Source organism: Dama dama, chromosome 19, assembly GCF_033118175.1.
Source record: "Dama dama isolate Ldn47 chromosome 19, ASM3311817v1, whole genome shotgun sequence".
Lineage (NCBI taxonomy): Eukaryota > Metazoa > Chordata > Mammalia > Artiodactyla > Cervidae > Dama > Dama dama.
Genome location: NC_083699.1, coordinates 72423422 through 72447051, shown reverse-complemented (window position 1 = coordinate 72447051; position 23630 = coordinate 72423422). Strand labels below are relative to the sequence as shown.

The 23630-nt window shown below is 49.0% G+C and overlaps 1 protein-coding gene across 26 annotated transcripts in view; it reads left to right on the top strand.

Moving 5' to 3' along the window:
* The window catches only part of PCBP3 (poly(rC) binding protein 3), a 217056-nt gene that overhangs the window by 130585 nt on the left and 62841 nt on the right, over positions 1–23630 (top strand). For 18 of the 26 annotated variants that reach the window (XR_009697025.1, XR_009697026.1, XM_061167407.1 and 15 more), the window contains exon 3: positions 16590–16816. The exons of the other annotated variants lie outside the window; for them this stretch is intronic. Coding sequence is in view for 16 of the 18 variants with exons in the window: in XM_061167407.1 (XP_061023390.1) it covers positions 16736–16816 (81 nt within the window). In the remaining 2 variants the exon portion in view is untranslated. The remainder of the gene's footprint in view (positions 1–16589; positions 16817–23630) is intronic. 26 annotated transcript variants of the gene reach the window in all.

Sequence of the window (23630 nt, the reverse complement as noted above, 5' to 3'; positions counted from 1 at the left end):
ATCCTGGGCAGCATACAGCTACTCTGAATAATCATTGATGCCTGTTGGTTTGCAAATTAAAGTGATAGTTGAAAAATTTTGGTAGCTTCCAGTGTTTATTGTCCCTGGTTGTTCAGCAGTTACTTGTGATTTGGTGTTCTCCTAAGAAGTGAACTCATGTCTTTCTACTCCACCATCTTGTCTCCATCCTACAAGCCAAAAAAATCTTACATATATGTATTTATATAGTGATAGCTCCATTGGTAAAAAATCTACCTGCAATGCAGGATACCCCACTTTGATTCCTGGATCGGGAAGATCTGCTGGAGAAGGGATAGGCTACCCACCTCAGTATTTTGGGGCTTCTCTTGTGGCTCAGCTGGTAAAGAATCTGCCTGCAATGCGGAAGACCTGGGTTCGATCCCTGGGTTGGGAAGACCCCCTGGAGAAGGGAAAGGCTACCCCACTCCAGTATTCTGGCCTGGAGAATTCCATGGACTGTATAGTCCATGGGGTTGCAAAGAGTCAGACATGACTAAGTAACTTTCACTTTCCACTTTCCTATGGTGATGAGAAGGAGAAGAGTGAAGGTTTCTTAGACTTCGGTTCTTCTTCTGGGGGAAGATGTAGATACTGCTCAAGCCTATAGTGTATGAATGTGCATTTGAACACATGGTCTACCAGGAGCCACCAGGCATAGGCACAGATTCTGTAACTTCAGCTCTTGTAGAGGAAGAACTCTGGAACAACCAAAAGGTAGAGAAGAAAGAGCAAATCAGAAATCAAAGTGTTAAAGCCAGACATCTTGTAGGCATTAGTTCAAGTATATGTGAAATTTCTCTATTAAAAAACAAAACTCAGATTGTCTTTAAAATGACACAGAAACAGAAAATGTATTGGGAGGAGACTAAGCAAATGCTAATCACTGGAAAGCAGGCCAAGCAACATTATTTTCAAGAAAAAGATGAAAAGCATTAAATGGGACAAAGATACATCATTTTGATAAGTTGTAATCCCCTAAGAAGATATGATATTCATGAACTTTTATGTACATAATTACATAGATGTAAATTTTATGAAGGAAGAGCCTCTAAGAATAGGAAATGGACAAGTCTTGTACCGTAATGGGAAACTTTAATTGAAAAATCGGGAAGATAAAAAGTGCATATGGTCACAATGAACCTGAATAGCATTCCTGACAAACTCTGCACCAGACACAAAACATACCTTCCTTCTTTCCTCCCTCCCTCTCTTGCTTCCTTCCCTCCCTCCTTTTTTCCTATTTTTCAAACATACCAAGACCATTCACAAATATATTCACCATGTATTTTATTTTAAAGAATACCATATTTTTCAACAGCAGAAATCATTAAGTACAATAAAAATGGAAATTAACCACAAAATGACAACCAAAAGCAGCCCAGACTCTGTTATTTGGAATCTGGAGATTTGAGGATGCTTTTAAATAAAAGCATGAATTGTATAAAAAGTAAGGAAAATGAGATAATACTGAACATCAAAACATGAAGGATGCTGTCAAAACAGTTCTTAGGAGAAAATTTTGGAAAACCAGAAATATTTAAATAAAACAAAGAATTAAAAAATAATTCAGGACAAAGTAGGGCAAATTAATTAAGTTAAAGGTAGAGGTGAACACAGCAGAATGTGAAAACATGGTGCTGAGTGTAATAAATGCTGGTAAAGAAATATAAAACACTTAAAACAGTTAGCAACTCTGGTCCAGGGGGAAAAGACAAAACTTTAAAACTTGGGTGACCAGGGAGTAGATATAAGATGTGGAAGCTCTTAAAACTTTCAGTCAACATGTATGCACTGCTATATTTAAGATGGAAAACCAACAAGGCCCTTCTGCCTATAGCACAGGGAACCCTGTTCAGAGTTATGTGGCAGCCTGGATGGGGAGTTTTGAGGATAGTAGATACCTGTATATGCATGGATGAGTCCCTTTGTTGTGCACCTGCAACTATCACAACATTGTTATACTCTAATACAAAATAAAAAGTCAAAAAAATAAATCAATAAAACTTCAAAAAAATGTTAAACAGTAAAGAAAACCTCTGAGATGTTTACAACTTTATGCAACAGAATTGGAAAATCTTCAAGATGGATAATTTTCTAGAAAAATGTAAATCAAGAAATTTGCCACATATGATGTAGAAAGTCTGGGTGACTATGGCAATGACTGAAACGGCACTCAGTCTGTACTCACGTGTGGCTGGGCATCCTGCTCTTGGCATGTCCCCACATATCCGAGAGGAACCACAATCCTTATTAGGTATGCAAACTGTTTTAAAGAATGGAAAAAGTCAGAAATTTCGCTAACCATTTTTATGAGATCAGCCATGCTATAACGCAAAAATCATGTGAGTAATCCTAAAATAATCAATAGATAACTCTGCCTTCTGAGACAGGTATGCAAGCCCTGAAAAAATGATCAAAAAGCAGATCAAATCCAGCAGTGCGTTTTGTTTAAGGTACATCTTTAATTTAACAGGAGTGCTGGCTTGGAGAAATGCCTGGTCCCCTGCCTTTGTCCTCTCTGCCCTGTTCCTGTCTGTCTGGCCTTCTTGGCATGCCTTCTCTGTGTATCCTTCTTCTTGAATTCCTCTCATTGCTTTGTTTTTGACTTTTTAAAGAAATGTTCTCTTTCTTCAGTTTTCCTCTGCTGTATTTATTAAATTGCATGTCTTCTGATTTCATCTGGATTTTTGAAACATGTTTTTCCTTTTATTCCCAATTCTTTCCTGAGTTCTATGACATAATTTTTGAGTTTTTCTAATTCTGGTTTATGCTTTTTCATTGCTTGCATCATTATCTTAATGTCTCTTAATCAACTTAAAGATATTAGATTATAGTTTTTTTGTTTTGGTCAGCATGGCTTTATGGTTTGTGTTTATTGTCAGTAGGAATGTTATTTTGTTTCTTATTTTGTCTGAAAGAAAATCTTTGTATGGTACTTGACAGCACATGAAATTTGTTTTCCTGAACTTTTAAGAAGGTACTGTTTAGGATAGCTTTGCTGATTTCATGGCTCTAGAATGCCCTCTTCTGTTCATTTTAAGAAGGTGAAGGATGAGAACCTGAGGTCGCAGTGTGTCCGCTGAGGGCTGGGAGCTGGGTAAAGACCTTGTGTTGCCGTTAAACGGTCTGGTTCTCATAACTACACTTGGTCTACTCAGATGCCCTCCTCTTTAGAAAAGATGCTCTAGAGTATTTGGGGTCAAGGCAGGCGCTGTCTGTAGTCACTGTCGTGGTCTGTGCGCAGCTTGGGAAAGAATTTCCAGAAACAGAGCATTGCAGAAGGGAGTGAGTTTATTAAGAACAGAGAGCAGAGATACTGTGGGCGCTGCAGCACAGTGGGCCGGCCTCCTGAAAGACCAGGCAGAGCCCCCCTTTTGTGGGTCAGCAGCCAATTTTTATAGCCTCAAAACAAAGAAACTCCCTGCTAGAAGAGTGGCGTTAGGTGATTGATTAGGGTGCTATGGGGTGGGTGTTTTACCTAATGAGTCGGGGGACGGCCAGCTGAGGTAAAGGAGGCTCATGGCAATGGTTGCTATGGGGCTCAGTCAGTTCCAGAGATGACCTTGGTACAGGGCTCCACACCTGTGACCTTGGTATAGAGCTCCAGTCACTCTCAGCCTGTGTGCATGATGGGGAGTGAACTGATGTGTGACAGGCGAGCCGGGCTGACCATGAGCAATGGGGGTGGGGGGGACAGCTACAGGATACGCAGAAGTGCATTGTAATGATCACACAACTCTAATCCAGGTTCCACATTACAACTCAATAAGAAGTTGTCAAATAAGCAAGTAAAATGAATTATTCAGCGGAAAACACAGAGGCCCTTCTCTTCCAAACGGGTCTCCTGGGAAGTGGCAGCTTGGGTCCTGGGTGAGCCAAGGGGGCGCCGGGCTCTGGGCTGCTGCAAGAGCCACTGTTCCAGCTTCTCAACACTTTCCTCTAACTGGAATTTTAATTAAAAGCAATGCCTCAGAATATAAAATCTACTGAGAAGAGGACAAGCACCCTCTTGAAGTGACCTGGGGTTTCGGGACCCAGGAGGCCCAGAGGGAGGCTGGTGAGAGCATCTCCCACTGTCCCAGGGTCACTGGTCACCAAGCGCACTGGACCACGCTCTGTGCACTTCTCCGAAGACTCAGGAAGTGCCTGGAGAGTCTCTGAACTCGGGGAGGGGGTGTGCATGGGGCACTTGGGGGCCCTCCCACCACCTCGTGGCTGTGGAGAGCAGGATGCAGAAGCCACCCGCGCTGAACCCTGCAGACCACATGAGCCATGTGAAGGGGAGAACGTGGCTGAGAAGGTCGCGGTCCGGTGCAGGGAGGGGGAGGCGGCGGCTTGCCAGACGCACTGGCGCCTACTCTGTGCTCAGGAGGGACGTCTGGAGATGCAGGCTCTGTGGTGACCGTCTGCGCCAGCCTCACAGCTGGTCCTGGCCGCCCCCTCCCTCGCTCTCTGCTCTGTTGCTCTCCCCCCGCCCTGGCCCCCCGGGTGTCTGGGCGGGATCACAGATGACCCCACAGCCGCGCCCCATGTGCCCCTCTCCAAGGCTCCAGGCTGGTGTCCGGCTGCTTGTGGTCACTCTGTCTCCCTCCATGGAAGCACACCTCTTCCACGCGGCTGGTGGCTAGGGATTCTTGCAGACACACCCCACTGCGGGCTTCTGGCTCCTTCTGTGCCCTGGGCTGGCTTTTTCTCCTGGGGGATTCTGGGCTGGGGGTTCTCCTGGCGTCAGGACAGCCACAGCTCTGCGGCCCTAGCTGCTGTCTGGCTTGGGTAGCGGGAGGTGAAGCGGCCCAGCAGGGAGACACAGCTGCGTGAGTCACACCCACACCATCGTGCCCTGCCGTCCAGCAGAGTTCAGCACAATCATGTTACAGAAACTAGTCACGTCTCTAACGGTGGTGCACGCCCCTCCCGCATCTCTCTGTGACACTGACTGAGCTGGCTCGTCGTCCTGTGGTGCTCACGGTCCATCCAGAGCCTTGGGGCCACTTGTGGCCTCTGGGCAGCAGCAGGAAGGGTGCCCAGAGGCAGCTAAAGCTGAGCTGGGCCTGGGAGACAGCACTGTCCACCTCCCTCCCATCTCCTGCTGGAGGAGATGTTCAGCGGGAGGCCTAGCTCTTGGCCCCCGTCCCCCTCCCCGCACCCACAGGCTCCTGGCCCCACGCACACGGGGGTAGTCAGTCCCACCGTGTCCCCCCAGAGCACAGACCTCCTGTCTTCCCAGCTCCAGCCCCAGCAGACACTTGGCTCTAGTGCTGTCCGGACCTGGCCGCTCTCAGAAGGAATAGTCAGTGCGTGCGCTCCTCACTCTGCTTTGTCTCTCGTCTCCACTCTCACTCTAGAATTATCCTGGTAAAACAGGCTTCAAGTTCCTCATTTGTAGAGCACTTTGCAATTACAGAATACTTTCCACATCGCTGAAAAGTGGGTGTTTTCTCTTTCATATTTATAACATGGAGCTGAGTTGAGAGCAGCCGAGTCGCGGGCATTAGCCTGGGGTTGAAATGTGGGTCCCCTTAGAGCAAGTCCCCAGGGGCTGTGTCACAGGCCAGGAGTCACAGGCCCCAGAGAGCGTCGCCTGGGGTCAGTGGAGCCACTGACTGGTGGAGGTACAGCTACACAGGCTCCGGGTCCTGCTGCAGGGCCGCCTCGCTGCACGGGGCTCTCTGCCCCATCCCCACCACTGCCCTGGCGGCCTGCCTGGACCTCCCTCCAACACTTCCTGTGGCGGAACCTACCAGAAGTCAGCCCAGGACGAGGTGTGGTGGGCTTTTCACCCTAGCCTAGCATCCGTGCTGAGCTTCACCCCTCGAGAGTGCGTGGAACTTGGGCCGTGGTTCTGGGACTGTGTCACGTTGCCTGGCGAAGGGGTTTTGTGGATGCCCGTCAGGTTCCTAGTCAGCTGACCATGAGTGACTCAGAGGTGGTGCCCTGACCCGACCTCAGGAGCCCTTCAGTCGGTATGTAAAGTGCGAGGTGGAAAAAGCCAACGATGGAGGTGAGGGGGGTCCAGCTAGGAGACCAGGAGGCGCAGGCAGCCGCTGGGAGCCACACAGCCTAGAAGCTCCCGGCACCCTCTAGAGCTGCACACCATGGAAGCCTGTCCACCCAGCTAAAATAAGTGGAAACTCATATTTTGGGGCACTGTGGCTGAGTGGGGAAGGGGTGCCCTTGAAGCCGAGGGTAAGGCCTGCCCAGTGAGTGTCCCAGCTGGGCACTGGGTCCTGAGCGGCCCCCACATGCTGCTGGACTGAGAAGCATCAGGCGTGGTTGCCACCTGCCAGGAGCGCACAGCGGGGAAGAACCACCCATTAACCAGCTAACCTCCTGTTCTCCACCAGAGATGGAGCAAGACATGGTTAGTCGAGGCTCCCAAACTAAGAAACTTCCGACATCCTTGTTCCTGCAGGGGACAGGCTGTGCAAAAGTGGAGTCAGTTCTTGGACCAGATGGAACCCCCTCACTGTCCTCGCCGGCTCCACGCCACCACCACCCCCACCCCAGGGCCTTTGCACGAGCCTGCCTGCTGGGTGCTCTGCTCCCTGATCTGCATGTGTTAGGCTCCCTCACTTGTTTCAGGTCCTCATTCCAAAGTCACCTTAGTGGGCCTTCCCTGCCCCTTAGTGAGGCCACCCACAACCTGTCCTGAGCGCTGTGCTGACCCTGCTCTCCCTGCTCGGCGCCCTGCTGGGCCTGCTTTTGTCTTACATGTCCTCCATCTCGTCCCCTCAAGTGCAGCCTCCCTGAGGTGGGTGTTTGTTCCATGCAGCACTGTTTCAGGCACCGAGGCCAGGGGTGGGGGAGGGCGTGTCAACTCGAGTGAGGCTCCCAGTGACCAGAGACTCTGCTCTCTGAAAGGAGGGAAGAGCTGTGGCTTCTCGGGGTTCCCCTGCCACCCCCTGAGCCCTCTGCCCCTGGCGGAGGTGCACGTGTGGACCGGCCTCTCTGCTCATACCCAGGCCTGTGGTCAGGACTGAGGGACGCTGCTTGCTGTCAGACGGACGCTTGGGGAAGCCTGCAGCCGGAGTTAGAGCAGGTCAGCCTACGATTCTGGAAGGGTGGGTGGGAGACGGTCCCGGTTTTGAGGGACCCCCGCAATCTACCATCCACTCAAGACTGCCATCGTAGGGGGCGTGGCTGCGAACCGGAAGCCGGCTGGCGGCGGGAGAGAGGGCGACTTGTTGTCCCCCACCCTCCAGCCCCGTCTGTTTTTGCAAATCCTTCGCGAATTGTTTTCTTTGAAGAGCTAGGCTTTGGCCAGTGGAGCTCTGCTGCCCCCTAGTGGCTAGTGTTGCTGAATCCAGTCACGTGCGTGCTCAGTCGCTCAGTCGTGTGGGACTCTGTGACCTCATGGTGGCCCCCAGGCCCCACTCTCTACGGGATTCTCCAGGCAAAAATACTGGAGTGGGTTGCCGTTTACTTCTCCAGGATCCAGTCACATCCTTTCGTCTCCAGGGACGTCCGGGTGCAGGGGGCAACTGGGGCTCCTACAACACCCTGGTGGGAAGCGATTTTCCCACTCAGCGGAGTTCAGGGGGCTCTGGCCTCTGTGGAGAGGCCCGTGGAGATGCCTCGGAACCGACTGCAGGGCCGGGCTGAGCGTCTGCCAGTGTGGATGCCCACAGAGGGGTGGGGCTGCCTGTTCTCCTTCCACCTGTAGCCTCCCTGCCTGGCAGTGGCGGCCATCCCTTCTGTGGTTCAGGTCTCAGGCCCCTCCAAGGAAGGCTGTAATCCCTGATGCCACAGGTTGCAGGGCAGGGAGTGGCCCTGGAAGGGATGCCAGTGTCCAGGGCTGCCCTGACCTCTGTCCTCCAGAGCTCCTTAGCCTCCGGGGCTTCTCAGGAGCGAAGGACTAACACCCACCCCCTGACCCCAGGGCTGGGGGAACCGCAGGGCACCTGTGGGGCTTCAGGCAGAGGGAAGGTGGGAGATCAGGAGGGGAGGCCAGCCTGTGCTCAGGTTCAGGGGTCTGGCCCACCCTGTGACCTTGGACTTAGCGTCCAGGGAACTTGGGCTGACATCAGCAGGAGATGGAGCTTCAGGCCACTGAAAAGGGTGGGGCGGGGGGGCTGCCTGTGACTCAAGAGGCTGTGCCTTCAGCAGGGCAGTGAGAGGTGAGGCCACCTCACAGAAGGGGTGGAGACCACACTCCACCTCAGCCCCCAGCCTGCAGCTCCCAGAGAAATCCCCTGGAAATGTGGACCTGGTGCCAGACCCCTGTTGCAGAAAGACTGTCCTGAGTGGGCAGTGCCCAGGGACGGGCAGGAGCAGAGGGTACAGTAAGGTCTGTGCCTCTCATGCTGCCTGCAGGCCTTTAGGCCAAGGTAAGGTCTTAGACCCAGTGAGGTCCAGTGGAGAAGGTGTGTGAGGCTCCTCACCCAGGCAGCACAAACCTGGCGGAGGGCCTTTCAGCTGGAAGGCAGGCAGATGACCTTTGCTGAGGGTGGTGGCCAGTCTTCCCCATCCCCAGTGGGCTTGAGGACCAAATGCCTGAAGCCAGGCAGGGGCTCCCCACACCAGGCTGGCCCCCAGCTGAGCTTGCCCGGTGTAGGGTAGGGGGCAGTATTCATGAGCATTTGGGCCCTCCCCTCCCGGCAGGGGAGCAGGCAGGGGCCGACCCCACCAGCACTGCCCCGTCCAGCCATGGAGCTCTCTCTGCAGCCTGCAGGCCTCGCTGTGGGAGCTGGGGTCCCCGACCAGCGCCTGATGGGGGGCAGGCGGGGGTGCTGTGTGCGGCCAGTAGTATCATAAGGAAAGTTGGAGTCCTCGGCCCACACTGCTGGGCCTGGAAGTTTGCACTCACTGAGTTACCTGTCTGGCAAGACACAATGTGTGGTGTTGATGTTTCTCAAAGTAATGAGTTAAAAATACCATAGTTAACCTCAGTGGCCAAACTGTGGGGGGATTGGTGAAATGTGAGGGGTTCCTCTGATGCCATTAGAAGGGTTTTGGAGAAGAAAATTTAAGAACGTGGGAAAACGTTCAGCATATAAAGTGCTTTTGGTCCGACTGCTTTCTCAAAAGGCCATGTCCTTTGAAGGTGGTGGGCCCCTGGCCGGGCCAGGCTTCCACGACAGGGCGCCTCAGCCCCTGCGCATCTCGCTGGCTGCAGACGAGGGTTCCAGCATCTCTGGTTGTCACAGAGCTGGCACACACCTTAGTCACATGCTTCTAGTGTCTGATTTATATCTAAGAGTCCTCTACATGTTCTTTCTGAAGCATATTATGCAAATGTTTTGCCCTCATGTTTTGTTGATAATAGCTTTTCGAAAAAAGGCTTTAGAACAATTTTAGCTTTACAGAAATGTTAAAACGAGAGCACAGAAGAATATTAAATGTAGAAGAAACAATCTGATAAACAGCATTCCAGTAGGAAAAGAAAAGAATACTGTACCACATCTGGGCTTGACCACTGTCTCCCTACCTGGACACATCCTGATTTCAGATCTTGACCCCTGGACTCCTGCATTTAGTAACTATTTCTCTTTACAGTAACTTTACTTTTTTGTTTCAGAAATAATCATGTTTGAAAAAATACACATAAGTAAAGAGACTATCTAATCACTGAACAGAAATAAATACTGTCAATAGTTTGGTACATAATCTTCCAGTGTTTTGTGCACATACTTTTTTTTTTCATTTATTTTTATTAGTTGGAGGCTAATTACTTTACAATATTGTAGTGGTTTTTGTCATACATTGACATGAATCAGCCATGGATTTACATGTATTCCCCATCCCGATCCCCCCTCCCACCTCCCTCTCCACCCGATTCCTCTGGGTCTTCCCAGTGCACCAGGCCCGAGCACTTGTCTCATGCATCCAGCCTGGGCTGGTGATCTGTTTCACCCTAGATAATATACATGCTTCGATGCTGTTCTCTCGAAACATCCCACCCTCACCTTCTCCCACAGAGTACAAAAGTCTGTTCTGTACATCTGTGCCTCTTTTTCTGTTTTGCATATAGTGTTATCGTTACCATCTTTCTAAATTCCATATATATGCATTAGTATACTGTATTGGTCTTTATCTTTCTGGCTTACTTCACTCTGTATAATGGGCTCCAGTGTCATCCATCTCATTAGACCTGATTCAAATGAATTCCTTTTAATGACTGAGTAATATTCCATGGTATATATGTAACATAGCTTCCTTATCCATTCGTCTGCTGATGGGCATCTAGGTTGCTTCCATGTCCTGGCTATTATAAACAGTGCTGCAATGAACATTGGGGTGCACGTGTCTCTTTCAGATCTGGTTTCCTCAGTGTATATGCCCAGAAGTGGGATTGCTGGGTCATATGGCAGTTCTATTTCCAGTTTTTTAAGAAATCTCCACACTGTTCCCCATAGTGGCTGTACTAGTTTGCATTCCCACCAACAGTGTAAGAGGGTTCCCTTTTCTCCACACCCTCTCCAGCATTTATTGCTTGCAGACTTTTGGATAGCAGCCATTCTGACTGGCGTGTACACATACTTTTAAATTTTTTATCAAAAGTGAAATAAGTCATCCTCTTCCCACTATTTGTAACCATCTTGTTTCATAACATTAGTTTCATTAGTTTCCTGTGTCATTAAATAATTACCTATTCAAAAAAACAAAACAAAACAAAAAAGACCGCACAGAGGTTTCCCTGATGCTAACACCTCTGACATGTGGTTCACCACTGTTGATACGTCATCACCAACTACAGTCCGTTCTGTTTTCAGAATTCCTCAGTTTTCCCCAGTGGCCTTTTTCTGTCCCAGAGTACACTGTCGTGTCTCTTTAGGCTCTTCTGGGCTGTGATAGATTTAGACTTTCCTTGTTTTGATGACCTTGGCAGTTTTGAGGAGAGTGGGTCAGGGAATTTATAGAACATCCCTCTTTTGGGACTCGTCTGATGTTTTCTTCATGACTGGATGGGCATTGTAGGTTGTTGGGAGGAAGACCAAAAGTGAAGGGCCCCTCTCACCACATCCTGTCCAGGGGTCCAGGGTGCATGCCGTCTGGTGACCTACACCATGAATGCCGACCTCGGTCACCTGGTGCAGGTGTATCTGTCGGTCTGTCCACTGTGATGTCACTCTCTGTCCCCCTCCCCACACTGTCCTCTGTGGTGGGAAATTGCCATGTGCAGCCCACACCCCAGGAGTGGAAAAAGGAGAGTTTAACTCTTAAAGTTCTGCTAAGAGTCTACGATGGTGTGGTGTGTAAGGTCAGACCACCCTGATCTTCTACTTTTACACTAACTGTGCCACTCGTGGTTACACTACGCCTCTGTTCCCCGAGAGTCCCGGGGTCATGGTGCTTCTTGTATCTGATGTGCCCATCCTCTGACCAGGTCCATTGAGCTCACCATGTGGCTGAACCAGGAGCACGGAGTGTCTTAAAATCGGTTCTTTGTTCTTTGCAGTGACCTTTCACCCCATTCTGCAAGCTTCTTGCAGGTTCAGCTGGCTTTGGGTTTGGGCTGGGATTGTGATGGGTTTCCATGGTGGAAATTGCAGCCATTATCTCCAGACACCCAGCTTGCCTCCAAGAGGCTTCTCTGCCTTCCTCCACTGCATTCAGGGACTTGGGCCCCCTCCTGCCATCTGCAGACCTCCCTGAAGAGGTTCCACCTGCCTGCCTGCCCGTGGCCTGGGCTGGGTGTGATCGGAGTCCTGGAAGGCCTGGGGCTGGGAGTCTGGCCACTTGGCAGGAGTGGGCTGGAAGCATCGTCTAAACCCATCGCTGGCGGGCACTGGGTGTCCTCACCACATGTGTCCGGACCTCTTGGCATGGGTTTTCTCAAAGGACCCACAGTATTTTTGTTCTTGAATAAATGCAAACACATATGAGGTTTTCTTTATTTGTTTCTTTGAAGCTCAACAACAAGCTGTATAACTTTTAGCCTCTCAACTTGGAATCCTCCCCAACCCCCAGGACAGACCTCTGTCCCCCACATCCAGCGCAGGAAGGGGCTGGTTAAGAGGAGTGTGGGGTTTGAGGCAGAGCAGATGTCCTTTCTAGCTCCTGTCAATGATGTGTCTTTGAGGTGAAGCCCTGCTCAGGCTGAGGCAGCAAGTCGACCCTCCAGCCCCAGGAACAGTGGGCCCAGGAGTGGATGGCGTGCAAGTAAATGTGTGGTCAGGGCCTATCTAAGAATACTGCTTCATCCTACGTTTTTCCTCAGTGAGATTGCTGCTTGCAGATTGAAATTTCTTTTCCACAAAAAAGGACCACTTTTGTGGCAACCCATGGCCTGGTAGCTCTGTGACCTGAGGCCTGGGAGGAGGTGGTGGGAGGTCTGGGCCCTGTGAGCAGCCGAGGCTCATTGGTCAACCCTCTCAGCACCTGGTTTCTCCCTGGTCTCATTGTAGGAAGTTAGGCTGTGGTGGTGCGCACACGTGGCACCATGGTGCACACACACCTGCGTGCACATGTGTGTGCATGAGCAGACCAGAGCAGGCCCGCATCCCTGGTGACATCTGTCCACGTCAGTGAGCAGTGGGGATGTGTCAGGCACACCTGAGCTGCGACAAGTGTTGTTGAGCCGCTGCACAGTTTTGAGTTTGCTGCTACCTGGAAAGCTGTGCCTGCCCCCCGGCCTGGTGCCCGTTTCTGCGCTGTTGCCATGCGCCCTGGGCTCAGCCGACTTCCTAGTGTGAATGCCCCTTGACTTGTCATGTGCTTTATGGTTAATTTCTGGCATCTTAATGCCCGTTTGGAAAGTTTTGTCATTGTATTTGGAGACAGCATTCACCGAGCCCCTCATGCCACCTCCCAGCAGCCCACCCCCCTCCTTATCTCTCTAGAACACTTTAGACAGTTCCAAGGATCACCGCGGGCTTCTTGAGCTCAGCCGTTAAGAATCTGCCTGCAATGCAGAAGATGCGGGAGATGCCGCGGGTTTGATCCCTGGGTCAGGAAGATCTCCTGGAGGAGGACATGGCAACCCATTCCAGTATTCTTGCCTGGAGGATCCCATGGACAGAGGAGCCTGGCGGGTACAGTTCATAGGGTTGCACAGAGTCAGACACAACTGAACACACACGCACACATGGATCACCGAACTGGATTGAAATTTAGTTTGCAGAACGTGGGGTGCTTAAAACGTTGTGATTGTTGCTCCATGTCTTAAATCTTGTTTCTTTGTTCTCATATGGGCTTCCTGTCCTCATAGAGGGCGGGAGGGCACTGAGCCAAATCCCATCAGAAAGAATGGCCTCCGAGGCTCATCCAGCCCCTCAACTCCATCGTGGAGGCAGAGGGTCACCCGGCGTCTCGGCCACATGCCCTCTGATGATTTCCAAGTCAGGGTTTCTGGCTCCCAGAGGAAGTGCAGGAAAACACTGCTTGCAGGGCCCTCAGTCCCGGCTTGGGCTTCAAGGCCTGGGCAGGGCAAGGAGACCCTGCGTGGGCATCCAGGGCAGGGACATCTCCTGGGAAGACCGCAACGTCTGGCCACAGCTGGGCTCCTGCCTTATGCTCACACGTCCACCTTCTCCGCTCTGCCTGCCGCGTCTGCAGGGGCACGGGTCCCTGTGTGTGCAGCAGGTGCCCTGGGAAAATGGAGCAGGACATTTTAACAGAGAATGTGTGACAAAGGGAGGACAAGAAGAAAGAGCGAGGGTGAGACAAGTCCAGGCAGCATGAGTCACAGCAGTAAACGTGGGTGGACGAGCCTGGCTTGTAAGAGTCAAGCCCACGGGGACAGGTTCACAGGGCAGCTGGGTCACAGGCAGGGTGCCCAGCAGGAACCCGTGCTCCGTGCTTTCCTTCCTCAACGACCTAGCCAGGTGGGCCAAGTGTGGGGACAGAAAGCCTGTCCGCGGGCCTCTACTCCTTTCCCAGTCCCGCAGGGGTTGCTCAGGGCCTGGGTTGAGCTGCATAAACAAACAATCCTCAAGTCTGAGTGGCTTGTAAACACACAGGTTGTTTTGCACACTCAGGTCTACTGTGGCTCTTCCAGTGTTGACTTCACCCCCTCCCTAGGCTAATGGCTCAAACTCTCCCTGGAACGCCCGGGACTGTGGCAGGAGGTGAGAACTCAGAGAACTGTGTTTGGCCGTGCAGCTTCTTCCTGAGGAGTGCTGGGTGGCCAGGGTGACCTCAGCGCTGGGGCAGGCAGGAGTGTCCAGGGGATGAATGGCATGCAGACATCCACTCCCCTCCTGTCCCCTGCCCCAGTGCATTCTTCCTGGTGGGGCTGTCGTCTTGTTTGGCTCCAGACATCCCCCTCTTGCTCTGGGCACCTGAGGACCAGAGGGGTTGCTCACTGCCCTCCATGTCCACAGGTGGGGGCTGCGTGCAGTGACTCAGACCAGGCCCTCTCAGTGAGCAAGAGCGGGAGGTGCCCACACTCTGCAGGTCTGAGAGCCCCAGCAGTGACCTTCTCAACAGGCCTTGGTTCTGGCCCTGGGGTCCCTCCCAGCCTGCTGTCTTGAGTTCTCTCTGCGCCTCCCCAGACCTCTGTCTTCTGGGCATCTGGATTTCTGTGTCAGACCAGAGGACTAATACCTGGGCACTGAGGATGCCTCGAGGTCTGTGTCCATCACAGGGAGAAAGAGCCCTGCGTGGCCCGCACACTTGGGAGCTTGGCTGGGCATGAGTGAGCTTTCTTCAGGAAACCAGGGTACGGCGGCACACCTCCAAGGGCGCGGGAGGCTGGGGGTAAAGGTCAGGGGCGGGATCACACCTCTGAGGGTGCGGGAGGCTTGGGGTTGAGATAGGTGTGGGAGCACACCTTAGAGGGGGCGGTAGGCTGGGGCTTGAGGTCAGGATGTGGGAACACACCTTGGAGTGTGTAGGAGGCTGGTGGTCGAGGTCAGGGGGGTAGTACACCTCGGAGGGTGTGGGAGGCTGGGGGTTGAGGTCAGGTGTGGGCGTACACCTTGGAGGGTGCAGGATGCTGGGCGTTGAGGTCGGGTGTGGGAGCACACCTCAGAGGGCGTGGGAGGCTGAGGTTGAGGTCCGGGTGGGAGCACACTTTGGAGGGCGCGGGAGGCTGGGGTCGAGGTCCAGTGTGGTGGGGCCAGGCCCTCCTGTGGTCTTTCGTCACTGTGCAGGTGGCTGTCCTCTCCCTGATCCTCCTGTGACCTTTCCTCTTGAGGGCTCACCCCCCTGTCCCTTCTTCCTCTTAAAAGGGTCCTATTGGGTAGGACCCCACCCCCTGACCCCACTGACTCTCCTTAAAGCCCCGCCTCCAAACACAGTCAAGCTGGAGGGGTGGAGATTCACCCTGTGGACTTCGGGGACACAGACAGTCCACAGCACACTATCCCCGCTGCTGAGTGACACTGCCAGGTGGGAAGGGAAGCCTGACCGGAGCCTTCTGGAGCTTTCCAGACCCCAGCTTGCAGCAGCTCTGTCTGGAGGGAGGGGTGCTCAGGAAGAGCCAGGGGTGCAGCCACCAGCACTGTGCCTTGTGAAGTTCTACAGGCACCGCGCTAGCTGAGGGGCTGTGGGAGGAGCAGGCGCAGGCTGGGACACTCACCTGGCCCCGAAACAGGGACCTCTGGGTGAGTCTGCAGACTACAGAAACCAGCCCAGACAGCCCCCTGGTTCAATCCTTGGTTCAGGAAGATTCCCCTGAAGAAATCATACTGAACATCTTTCCATGTGCTTATTTTCCATGATTCCATCCCACCATCTTATCCTCTGTCACCCCCTTCTCCTCTTGCTCTCAATCTTTCCCAACATCAAGGTCTTCTCCAATGAGTCAGCTCTTCACATCAGGTGGCTAAAGTATGGAAGCTTCAGCTTCAGCATCAGTCCTTCCACTGGACATTCAGGGTTAATTTCCTTTAGGATTGACTGGATTGATCTCCTTGTTGTCCAATGGACTCTCAAGAGTCTTCTCCAACACCACAGTTCAAAATTCTTTAGCGCTCAGGCTTCTTTATGGTCCAACTATCACATCTATACATGACTCCTGGAAAAATCATAGCTTTGACTATATAGACCTTTGTCAGCAAAATGATGTCTCTGCTTTTTAATACTCTGTTTAAGTTTGTCATAGCTTTTCTTCCAAGGAGCACTAGCCATTTGTAGGATGCGTGGCTTGCAAATATTTGCTCCTAATCTGTAGTTTGTCTTTTCATTCTCTTAACAGGGTCTTTGGCAGATCAAAAGTTGTTGATTTTGATTAAGTCCTGTTTATCAGTTTGCCTTTCATGAATCATGCTTTCTGTGTCAAGTCTAAGAACTCTTTGCCAGGCCCCTAGGTCCTGAAGCTTTTTCTCCAGTTTTTCTGAAAGTTTTGTAGTTTCTTGCTTACCTTTGTGCCTGAGACCCATTTTGGTTTGGTATTTGTGTGAGGTGTGAGGCTTGGACGAGGGTTCCATGTCCCAGCACCTTTCGTTGGGGGACCACCCCCCTGAGCCAGACTACTTTTGTCCTGTCTGAGAGGAGCCAGGCCTGTGCTGGGTCTGCTAGGCTCTCTTCTCATCCACTGACTTATGTAAATCCTCGATGCCAGCACAATGCTCTTTTGAATGCTATAGCTGTAAAGTAAGGCTTGTTATCAAACTGAGGGATTTTTCCCCTTTTATTCATCTCTTTCCATATAAATTTTAGAATAAGCTTGTCTGTGTCTACAGAGGGCTTCCCAGGTGGCTCAGCGGTAAAGAATCTGCCTGCCACTGCAGAAGAGGCAAGAGATCCCCTGGAGGAGAAAATGGCAACCGTCTCACGTATTCCTCCCTGAAGAATCCCATGGACAGAGCAGCCTGGTGGGCTGCAGTGCATGGGGTCGCAAAGAGTCAGACACGACCGAGTGACTGAGCACACACACAGCTCATGTCCACAAAACCTTGCTGGGACTTTGGTAAGAACTGCCTTGAACTTACAGATTGGTTTGGAGAGAGCCGATATATTTACTGTGTTGAGTCTTCCAATCCATGGAAATGGAGTGTCTCTCCACTTATTTAGGTTTCTTTGATTTATTTCATTAGCATTTTGCATTTTTCAACATACAGATCCTGCATACGTTTCATTAAGTGTGTACATAAGGATTTCACTTTATTTTCCAGTGATTTTAAATATTTGTTTTGCCTGCTAAGTCACTTCAGTCATATCTGACTCTTTGAGACCCTATGGATTTTAGCTTGCCAGGCTCCTCTGTCTGTGGGATTTTCTAAGCAAGAATGCTGGAGTGGGTTGCCTTGCCCTCCTCCAAGGGATCTTCCTGAACAGGGATAGAACCCAAATCTTAGGTCTCCTGCACCAGCAGGCAAGTTCTTCACCACTAGTACCACCTGGGAAGTCCTTGGTTTATGTCCAGAAATGCAGTTAATTTTTGTTTCTGACTCATCAGTTCAGTTCAGTCACTCAGTCGTGTCCGACTCTTTGAGACCCCATGGACTGTAGCATGCCAGGCTTCCTTGTCCATCGCCAGCTCCTGGAGTTTACTCAAACTTATGTCCATTGAGTCGGTGATGCCATCCAACCATCTCATCCTCTGTCATCCCCTTCTCCTCCTGCGTTCAGTCTTTCCCAGCATCAGGGTCTTTTCAAATGAGTCAGTTCTTTGCATCAAGTGGTCAAAGTATTGGAGTTTCAGCTTCAGCATCAGTTCTTCCAATGAATATTCAGGACTGATTTCCTTTAGGATGGACTGGTTGAATCTCCTTGCAGTCCTCAACACCACAGTTCAAAAGCATCAGTTCTTTGGTGCTCAGCTTTCTTTGTAGTTCAACTCTCACATCCATACATGACTACTAGACAAATCATAGCTTTGACTAGATGGACCTTTGTTGGCAAAGGAACATCTCTGCTTTTTAATATGCTGTCTAGGTTGGTCATAACTTTTCTTCCAAGGAGCAAGCGTCTTTTAATTTCATGGTTGCAGTCATCATCTGACTCATATTCTACACCATTCTGAACTCACTTGTTATTTCTAGGAATTTTGTTTTGTTTTGTAGATTCCTCAAGATCTTCTAGGTAGGAAATTATGTCATCTGCAAACAGCAATGGTAGTTTTTCTTCCTCTTTTCAGCCTGTGTGCCTGTGGTTTTTTCCTTACTTGTTGCAGTGGCTGAACTCGCAGGGTTATGGTGGATACAAGGTGACAGGCAGAGCCTGCTTGTCCCCACTTTAGTGGGAAGCATTCAGTCTATCACCATATGTGTGATGATAACTGTAGTTTTTTTTATAGGTGCTATTTATCAAGTTGACATAATTTCCCTTTATTCTTAACTTGCTTTTATTTTTATCATGAATTAAGTATTGAATTTTGTCAAATGCATTTTAATCCGTGAGTTTATATAGTCATATGGTTTTTATGCTTTTGCTTGTTGATATGGTAGATTATATTGATTGATTATTTTAATATGGAGCCAGCATTGCACATCTGGAAAAATCCTACCCGGCCATGGTGCGTAACTGTTTTACACTTTGTGGGATTCATTTGTTAATTTAAAAGAACATTTAATCTATTTGTGTTGATGTTCATGAGAGAGGTTGGTCTACATTTTTCTTTTCCTGAGCTGTCTCATCTCCAGTTTTGGTATCAAGGTAACAGCAGCCTCACAAAATGCACTGGGAAGTATTCAGTTTTGTATACAGGGGTGCCTAAAGCTCATGTTCATTCTTTCTTAAACGTTTGGTAAAATCCCCCAGTGAAGCCATCTGGGCCTGGAGATCTTTTTTTTCTGGAGTGTTTATTACAGGTTTCCATCATATCCTTAATGGCTGTGGATATACTGAGCTTATTTCATTTTGACCAGTGTTTGGTAATTTGTGGTTGTTCTTCAGGCTTCCTACTTCTTTGCTGAGGCTTTTAGAGACTTGCTTTAGCCTGTTCACATGTGCTCACTCAGCAGTTTTGTGATGGATGCTCTGAAATCCTTGTTGGAAATTTCTAATATCTCTGTCGTCTCAGTGTTAGCATTTATTGATTTTCTTTTCTCTTTCATGTTGAGATGCTCCTAGTTTTCATTATGGCAGGCGACTTTTGTTTCCATCTTGGAAATTTTGATTCTTATGATGATATGTTGGACTTTATAAAGATCTGTCTTAGCAGGTCTCTGCTGACATGGGTGGGGGACCTTGTTCACAGGGGGCTGGGGGAGGCCCAGGTGCCCCATTGGTCTCAGTGATGCCAGGGGCAAGGAGGAGCACTTCTTACTGCAAAGTGGGAGCTCCTCTGACAGCACACAAATGTGTGTGTGTGCACGTGCATGTGCGGGTGTGTGCGTGTGTGCACAGGCATGTGTGCGTGCATGTGTGTGCACAGGTGCATGTGTGTGTGCACACAGACATGTGTGTGCACAGGTGTATGCACATGTGCATATGCATGTGTGTGCACAGGTGTATGCACAGTGTATGTGTGTGCTCGGGTATGTGTGTGTGCATGTGTGTGCACAGGTATATGGGTGGTGTATGTGCACAGGTGTATGCATGGTGTGTATGTGTGTGTGCACGTGCATGTGTGTGCACACATGTATGAGTGGGGTGTATGCACAGGTGTATGTGTGGTGCATGTGTGTATGCATGTGTGCATGTGTGTGCACAGCTGTATGCATGGTGTAGGTGTGTATGTGCACAGATGTATGCACAGTGTGTGTGCATGGGCATGTGTGTGCATGGGCATGTGTGTGTGTGCATGCATATGTGTGGACATGTGTTTGCACAGGTGTGTGTGCAGGTGTGTGCATGTGTGTGCACAGGTATATGCACAATGTATGTATGGATGTGTGCACACAGGCATGTGTGTGCAAACATGCATGTGCGTGCACATGTGTGTGCACATATGTGTGTGCACACAGGTTGGTGTGTGCACACAGGCACATGTCTCCTGCTGGCCTTCCCTGGAGGGCAGTGTTCTCAAGAAGCTTCTGAAGTCCTGAAGCTTCAGGAACCTGCTGGCTGGTGTTCAGTCCCCAGTCCTCTCCTGAGGGGTCAGAGGGAGGAGGACCATGGAGGAGAGAGGTGGCTTTTCTTGAGACTTTTTTGTGCATTCTTTGGAATTTTTCAGTTGCAGTTTTTTCCAGTGGCCAGACTGGAATAAATTGGAAGGGAACAAAGGGAGACACAGAGGTGAGCTCACAGCTGTGTCGGCCTTCTCATCTCGGGACCAGCCCAGGTGCCTTCTCCTCACATCCGCATCTTTCTGAGGATTGCGTCATGGTTAATGCAGGGTTTTAGTTGTGCTCAGTGGGAATGCAGGGAGAATCGCATCTGCTTCTTCTTGTCCAGAACCAGAAACCCTGTGTTCTTTAACTACTCACATCATCTGTGCCTCCTTGATTACTTTCTTGATCAGTGTCATCAGAGGCTTGTGTATTTTGGGGACTTTTTTGAAGAATCAAATTTTATATTTGTTCATTTTCACGATTGGTTCTTATTTCATAATTTCTGATCTATTCTTTATTATAATTCAGTTCAGTTCAGTCGCTCAGTCATGTCCGACTCTTTGCAACCCCATGGACTGCAGCACGCCAGGGCTCCCTGTCCATCACCAACTCCCAGAGATTACTCAAACTCATGTCCATTGAGTCGGTGATGCCATCCAACCATCTCATCCTCTGTCATCCCCTTCTCCTCTCGCCTTCAATCTTTCCCAGCATCAGGGTCTTTTCACATGGTCAGCTCTTCACATCAGGTGGCCAAAGTATTGGAGTTTCAGTTTCAACATCAGTCCTTCCGATGAGCATTCAGGACTGATCTCTCCAAGGAGATCAGGTTGGATCTCCTTGCAGTCCAAGGGACTCTCAAGAGTCTTTTCCAACACCACAGTTCAAAAGCATCAATTCCTCAGTGCTCAGCTTTCTTTATACTCCAATTCTCACATCCATACATGACTGCCGAGAAAACCATAGCCATGACTAGATGGACCTTTGTTGGCAAAGTAATGTCTCTGCTTTTTAATATGCTATCTAGGTTGGTCATAACTTTTCTTCCAAGGAGTAAGCGTTTCTCTATTTTGTGGCTGCAGTCACCATCTGCAGTGATTTTAGAGCCCCCCAAAAATAAAGTCTGACACTGTTTCCATTGTTTCTCCATCTATTTGCCATGAAGTGATGGGACCGGATGCCAGGATCTTTGTTTTCTGAATTTTGAGCTTTAAGTCAACTTTTTCACTCTCCTCTTTCACTTTCATCAAGAGGCTCCTTAGTTCTTCTTCACTTTCTGCATAAGGGTGGTGTCATCTGCATATCTGAGGTTATTCATATTTCTCCCAGCAATCTTGATTCCAGCTTGTGCTTCCTCCAGCTCCGGGTTTCTCATGATGTACTCTGCATATAAGTTAAATAAGCAGGGTGACAATATACAGCCGTGATGTACTCCTTTTCCCGTTTGAAACCAGTGTGTTGTTCCATGTCCAGTTCTAACTGTTGCTTCCTGACCTGCATACAGATTTCTCAAGAGGCAGGTCAGGTGGTCTGGTATTCCCATCTCTTTCAGAAGTCTCCACAGTTTATTGTGATCCACACAGTCAAAGGCTTTGGCATAGTCAATAAAGCAGAAATAGATGTTTTTCTGGAACTTTCTTGCTTTTTTGATGATCCAGCAGATGTTGGCAATTTGATCTCTGGTTCCTCTGCCTTGAGCTTGAACATCTGGTAGTTCACAGTTCACGTATTGTTGAGCCCTGGCTTGGAGAATTTTGAGCATTACTTTACTAGCGTGTGAGATGAGTGCAATTGTGTGGTAGTTTGATCATTCTTTGGCATTGCCTTTCTTAGGGATCGGAATGAAAACTGACCTTTTCCCATCCTGTGGCCACTGCTGAGTTTTCCAAATTTGCTGATACACTGAGTGCAACACTTTAACAGCATCATCTTTTAGGATTTGAAATAGCTCAACTGGAATTCCATGACCTCCACTCGCTTTGTTCGTAGTGATGCTTTCTAAGGCCCACTTGACTTCACATTCCGGGATGTCTGGCTCTAGGTGAGTGACCACACCATTGTGATTATCTAGGTCGTGAAGATCTTTTTTGTGCAGTTCTTCTGTGTATTCTTGCCACCTCTTCTTAATATCTTCTGCTTCTGTTAGGTCCATACCATTTCTGTCCTATGTTGAGCCCATCTTTGCAAGAAATGTTCCCTTGGTATCTCTAATTTTCTTAATGAGATCTCTAGTCTTTCCCATTGTATTGTTTTCCTCTATTTCTTTGCATTGATCACTGAGGAAGACTTTCTTATCTCTCCTTGCTATTCTTTGGAACTCTGCATTCAAATAGGTATATCTTTCCTTTCCTCCTTGCTTTTCGCTTCTCTTCTTTTCACAGCTATTTGTAAGGCCTCCTCAGACGGCCATTTTGCCTATTTGCATTTCTTTTTTCTGCGGGATGGTCTTGATCCCTGTCTCCTGTACAATGTCATGAACCTCTGTTCATAGTTCATCAAGCACTCTATCTATCACATCTAGTCTGTTAAATCTATTTCTCACTTCTACCGTATAATTGTTAGGGATTTGAATTAGGTCATACCTGAATGGTCTAGTGGTTTTCCCTACTTTCTTCAATTTCAGTCTGAATTTGGCAATAAGGAGTTCATGATCTGAGTCAGCTCCTGGTCTTGTGTTTGCTGACTATATAGAGCTTCTCCATCTTTGGCTGCAAAGAATATAATCAATCTGATATCGGTGTTGACCATCTGGTGATGTCCATGTGTAGAGTCTTCTCTTGTGTTGTTGGAAGAGGGTGTTTGCTATGACCAGTGCGTTCTTTTGGCAGAACTCTATTAGCCTTTGCCCTGCTTCATTCTGTACTCCAAGGCCAAATCTGCCTGTTACTCCAGGTGTTTCTTGACTTCCTACTTTTGCATTCCAGTCCCCTATAATGAAAAGGACATCTTTTTAGGTTCTAGAAGGTCTTGTAGGTCTTCATAGAACTGTTCAACTTCAGCTTCTTCAGCATTACTCGCCAGGGCATAGACTTGGATTACCATGATATTGAATGGTTTGCCTTGGAAACAAACAGAGATCATTCTGTCATTTTTGAGATTGTATCCAAGTACTGCATTTCAAACTCTTTGTTGACTATGATGGCTACTCCATTTCTTCTAAGGGATTATTGCCCACAGTAGTAGATATAATGATCATCTGAGTTAAATTTACCCATTCCAGTTCCTTTTAGTTGGTTGATTCCTAAAATGTCGACATTCACTCTTGCCATCTCCTGTTTAATCACTTCCAATTTGCCTTGATTCATGGACCTAACATTCCAGGTTCCTATGCAGTATTTTATTTATATTTATTATAATAAGTTCTTTTTATTTTCTGTAAATACCTTCTCTTATTTTTTCTAACTTCTAAAGTTGGATTTTCTATTTACTGGTTTTATGACCTTCTTTATCCCTAGTGCAGGCTATTAAAAGCTGTAAGCTTTCCTCTAAGTTCCGTTGTAGGTGAATGGTATGAATTTTGACATGCAGTACTTTTATTATCATTGAGGTCATATGACCTTCTGATTTCATCAAGTCCCATCCACTTCTTATTTAGAAGCATTTAAAAAGTGTTACATCCAGGAGCGTTACAGAGTTATCTCTTTGCTAATGGTTTCTAATTTAATTGCCCCCTGGGTGGAAAGCTGGTCTGTCAATCCCTGTCTTCAGAATTGGTGGAAACTTGCCTTGCGAGTTAGAATGCCGTCAGCTTTGGTTTTGTCTCTGAGAGCTTTAGGAGAACGCACT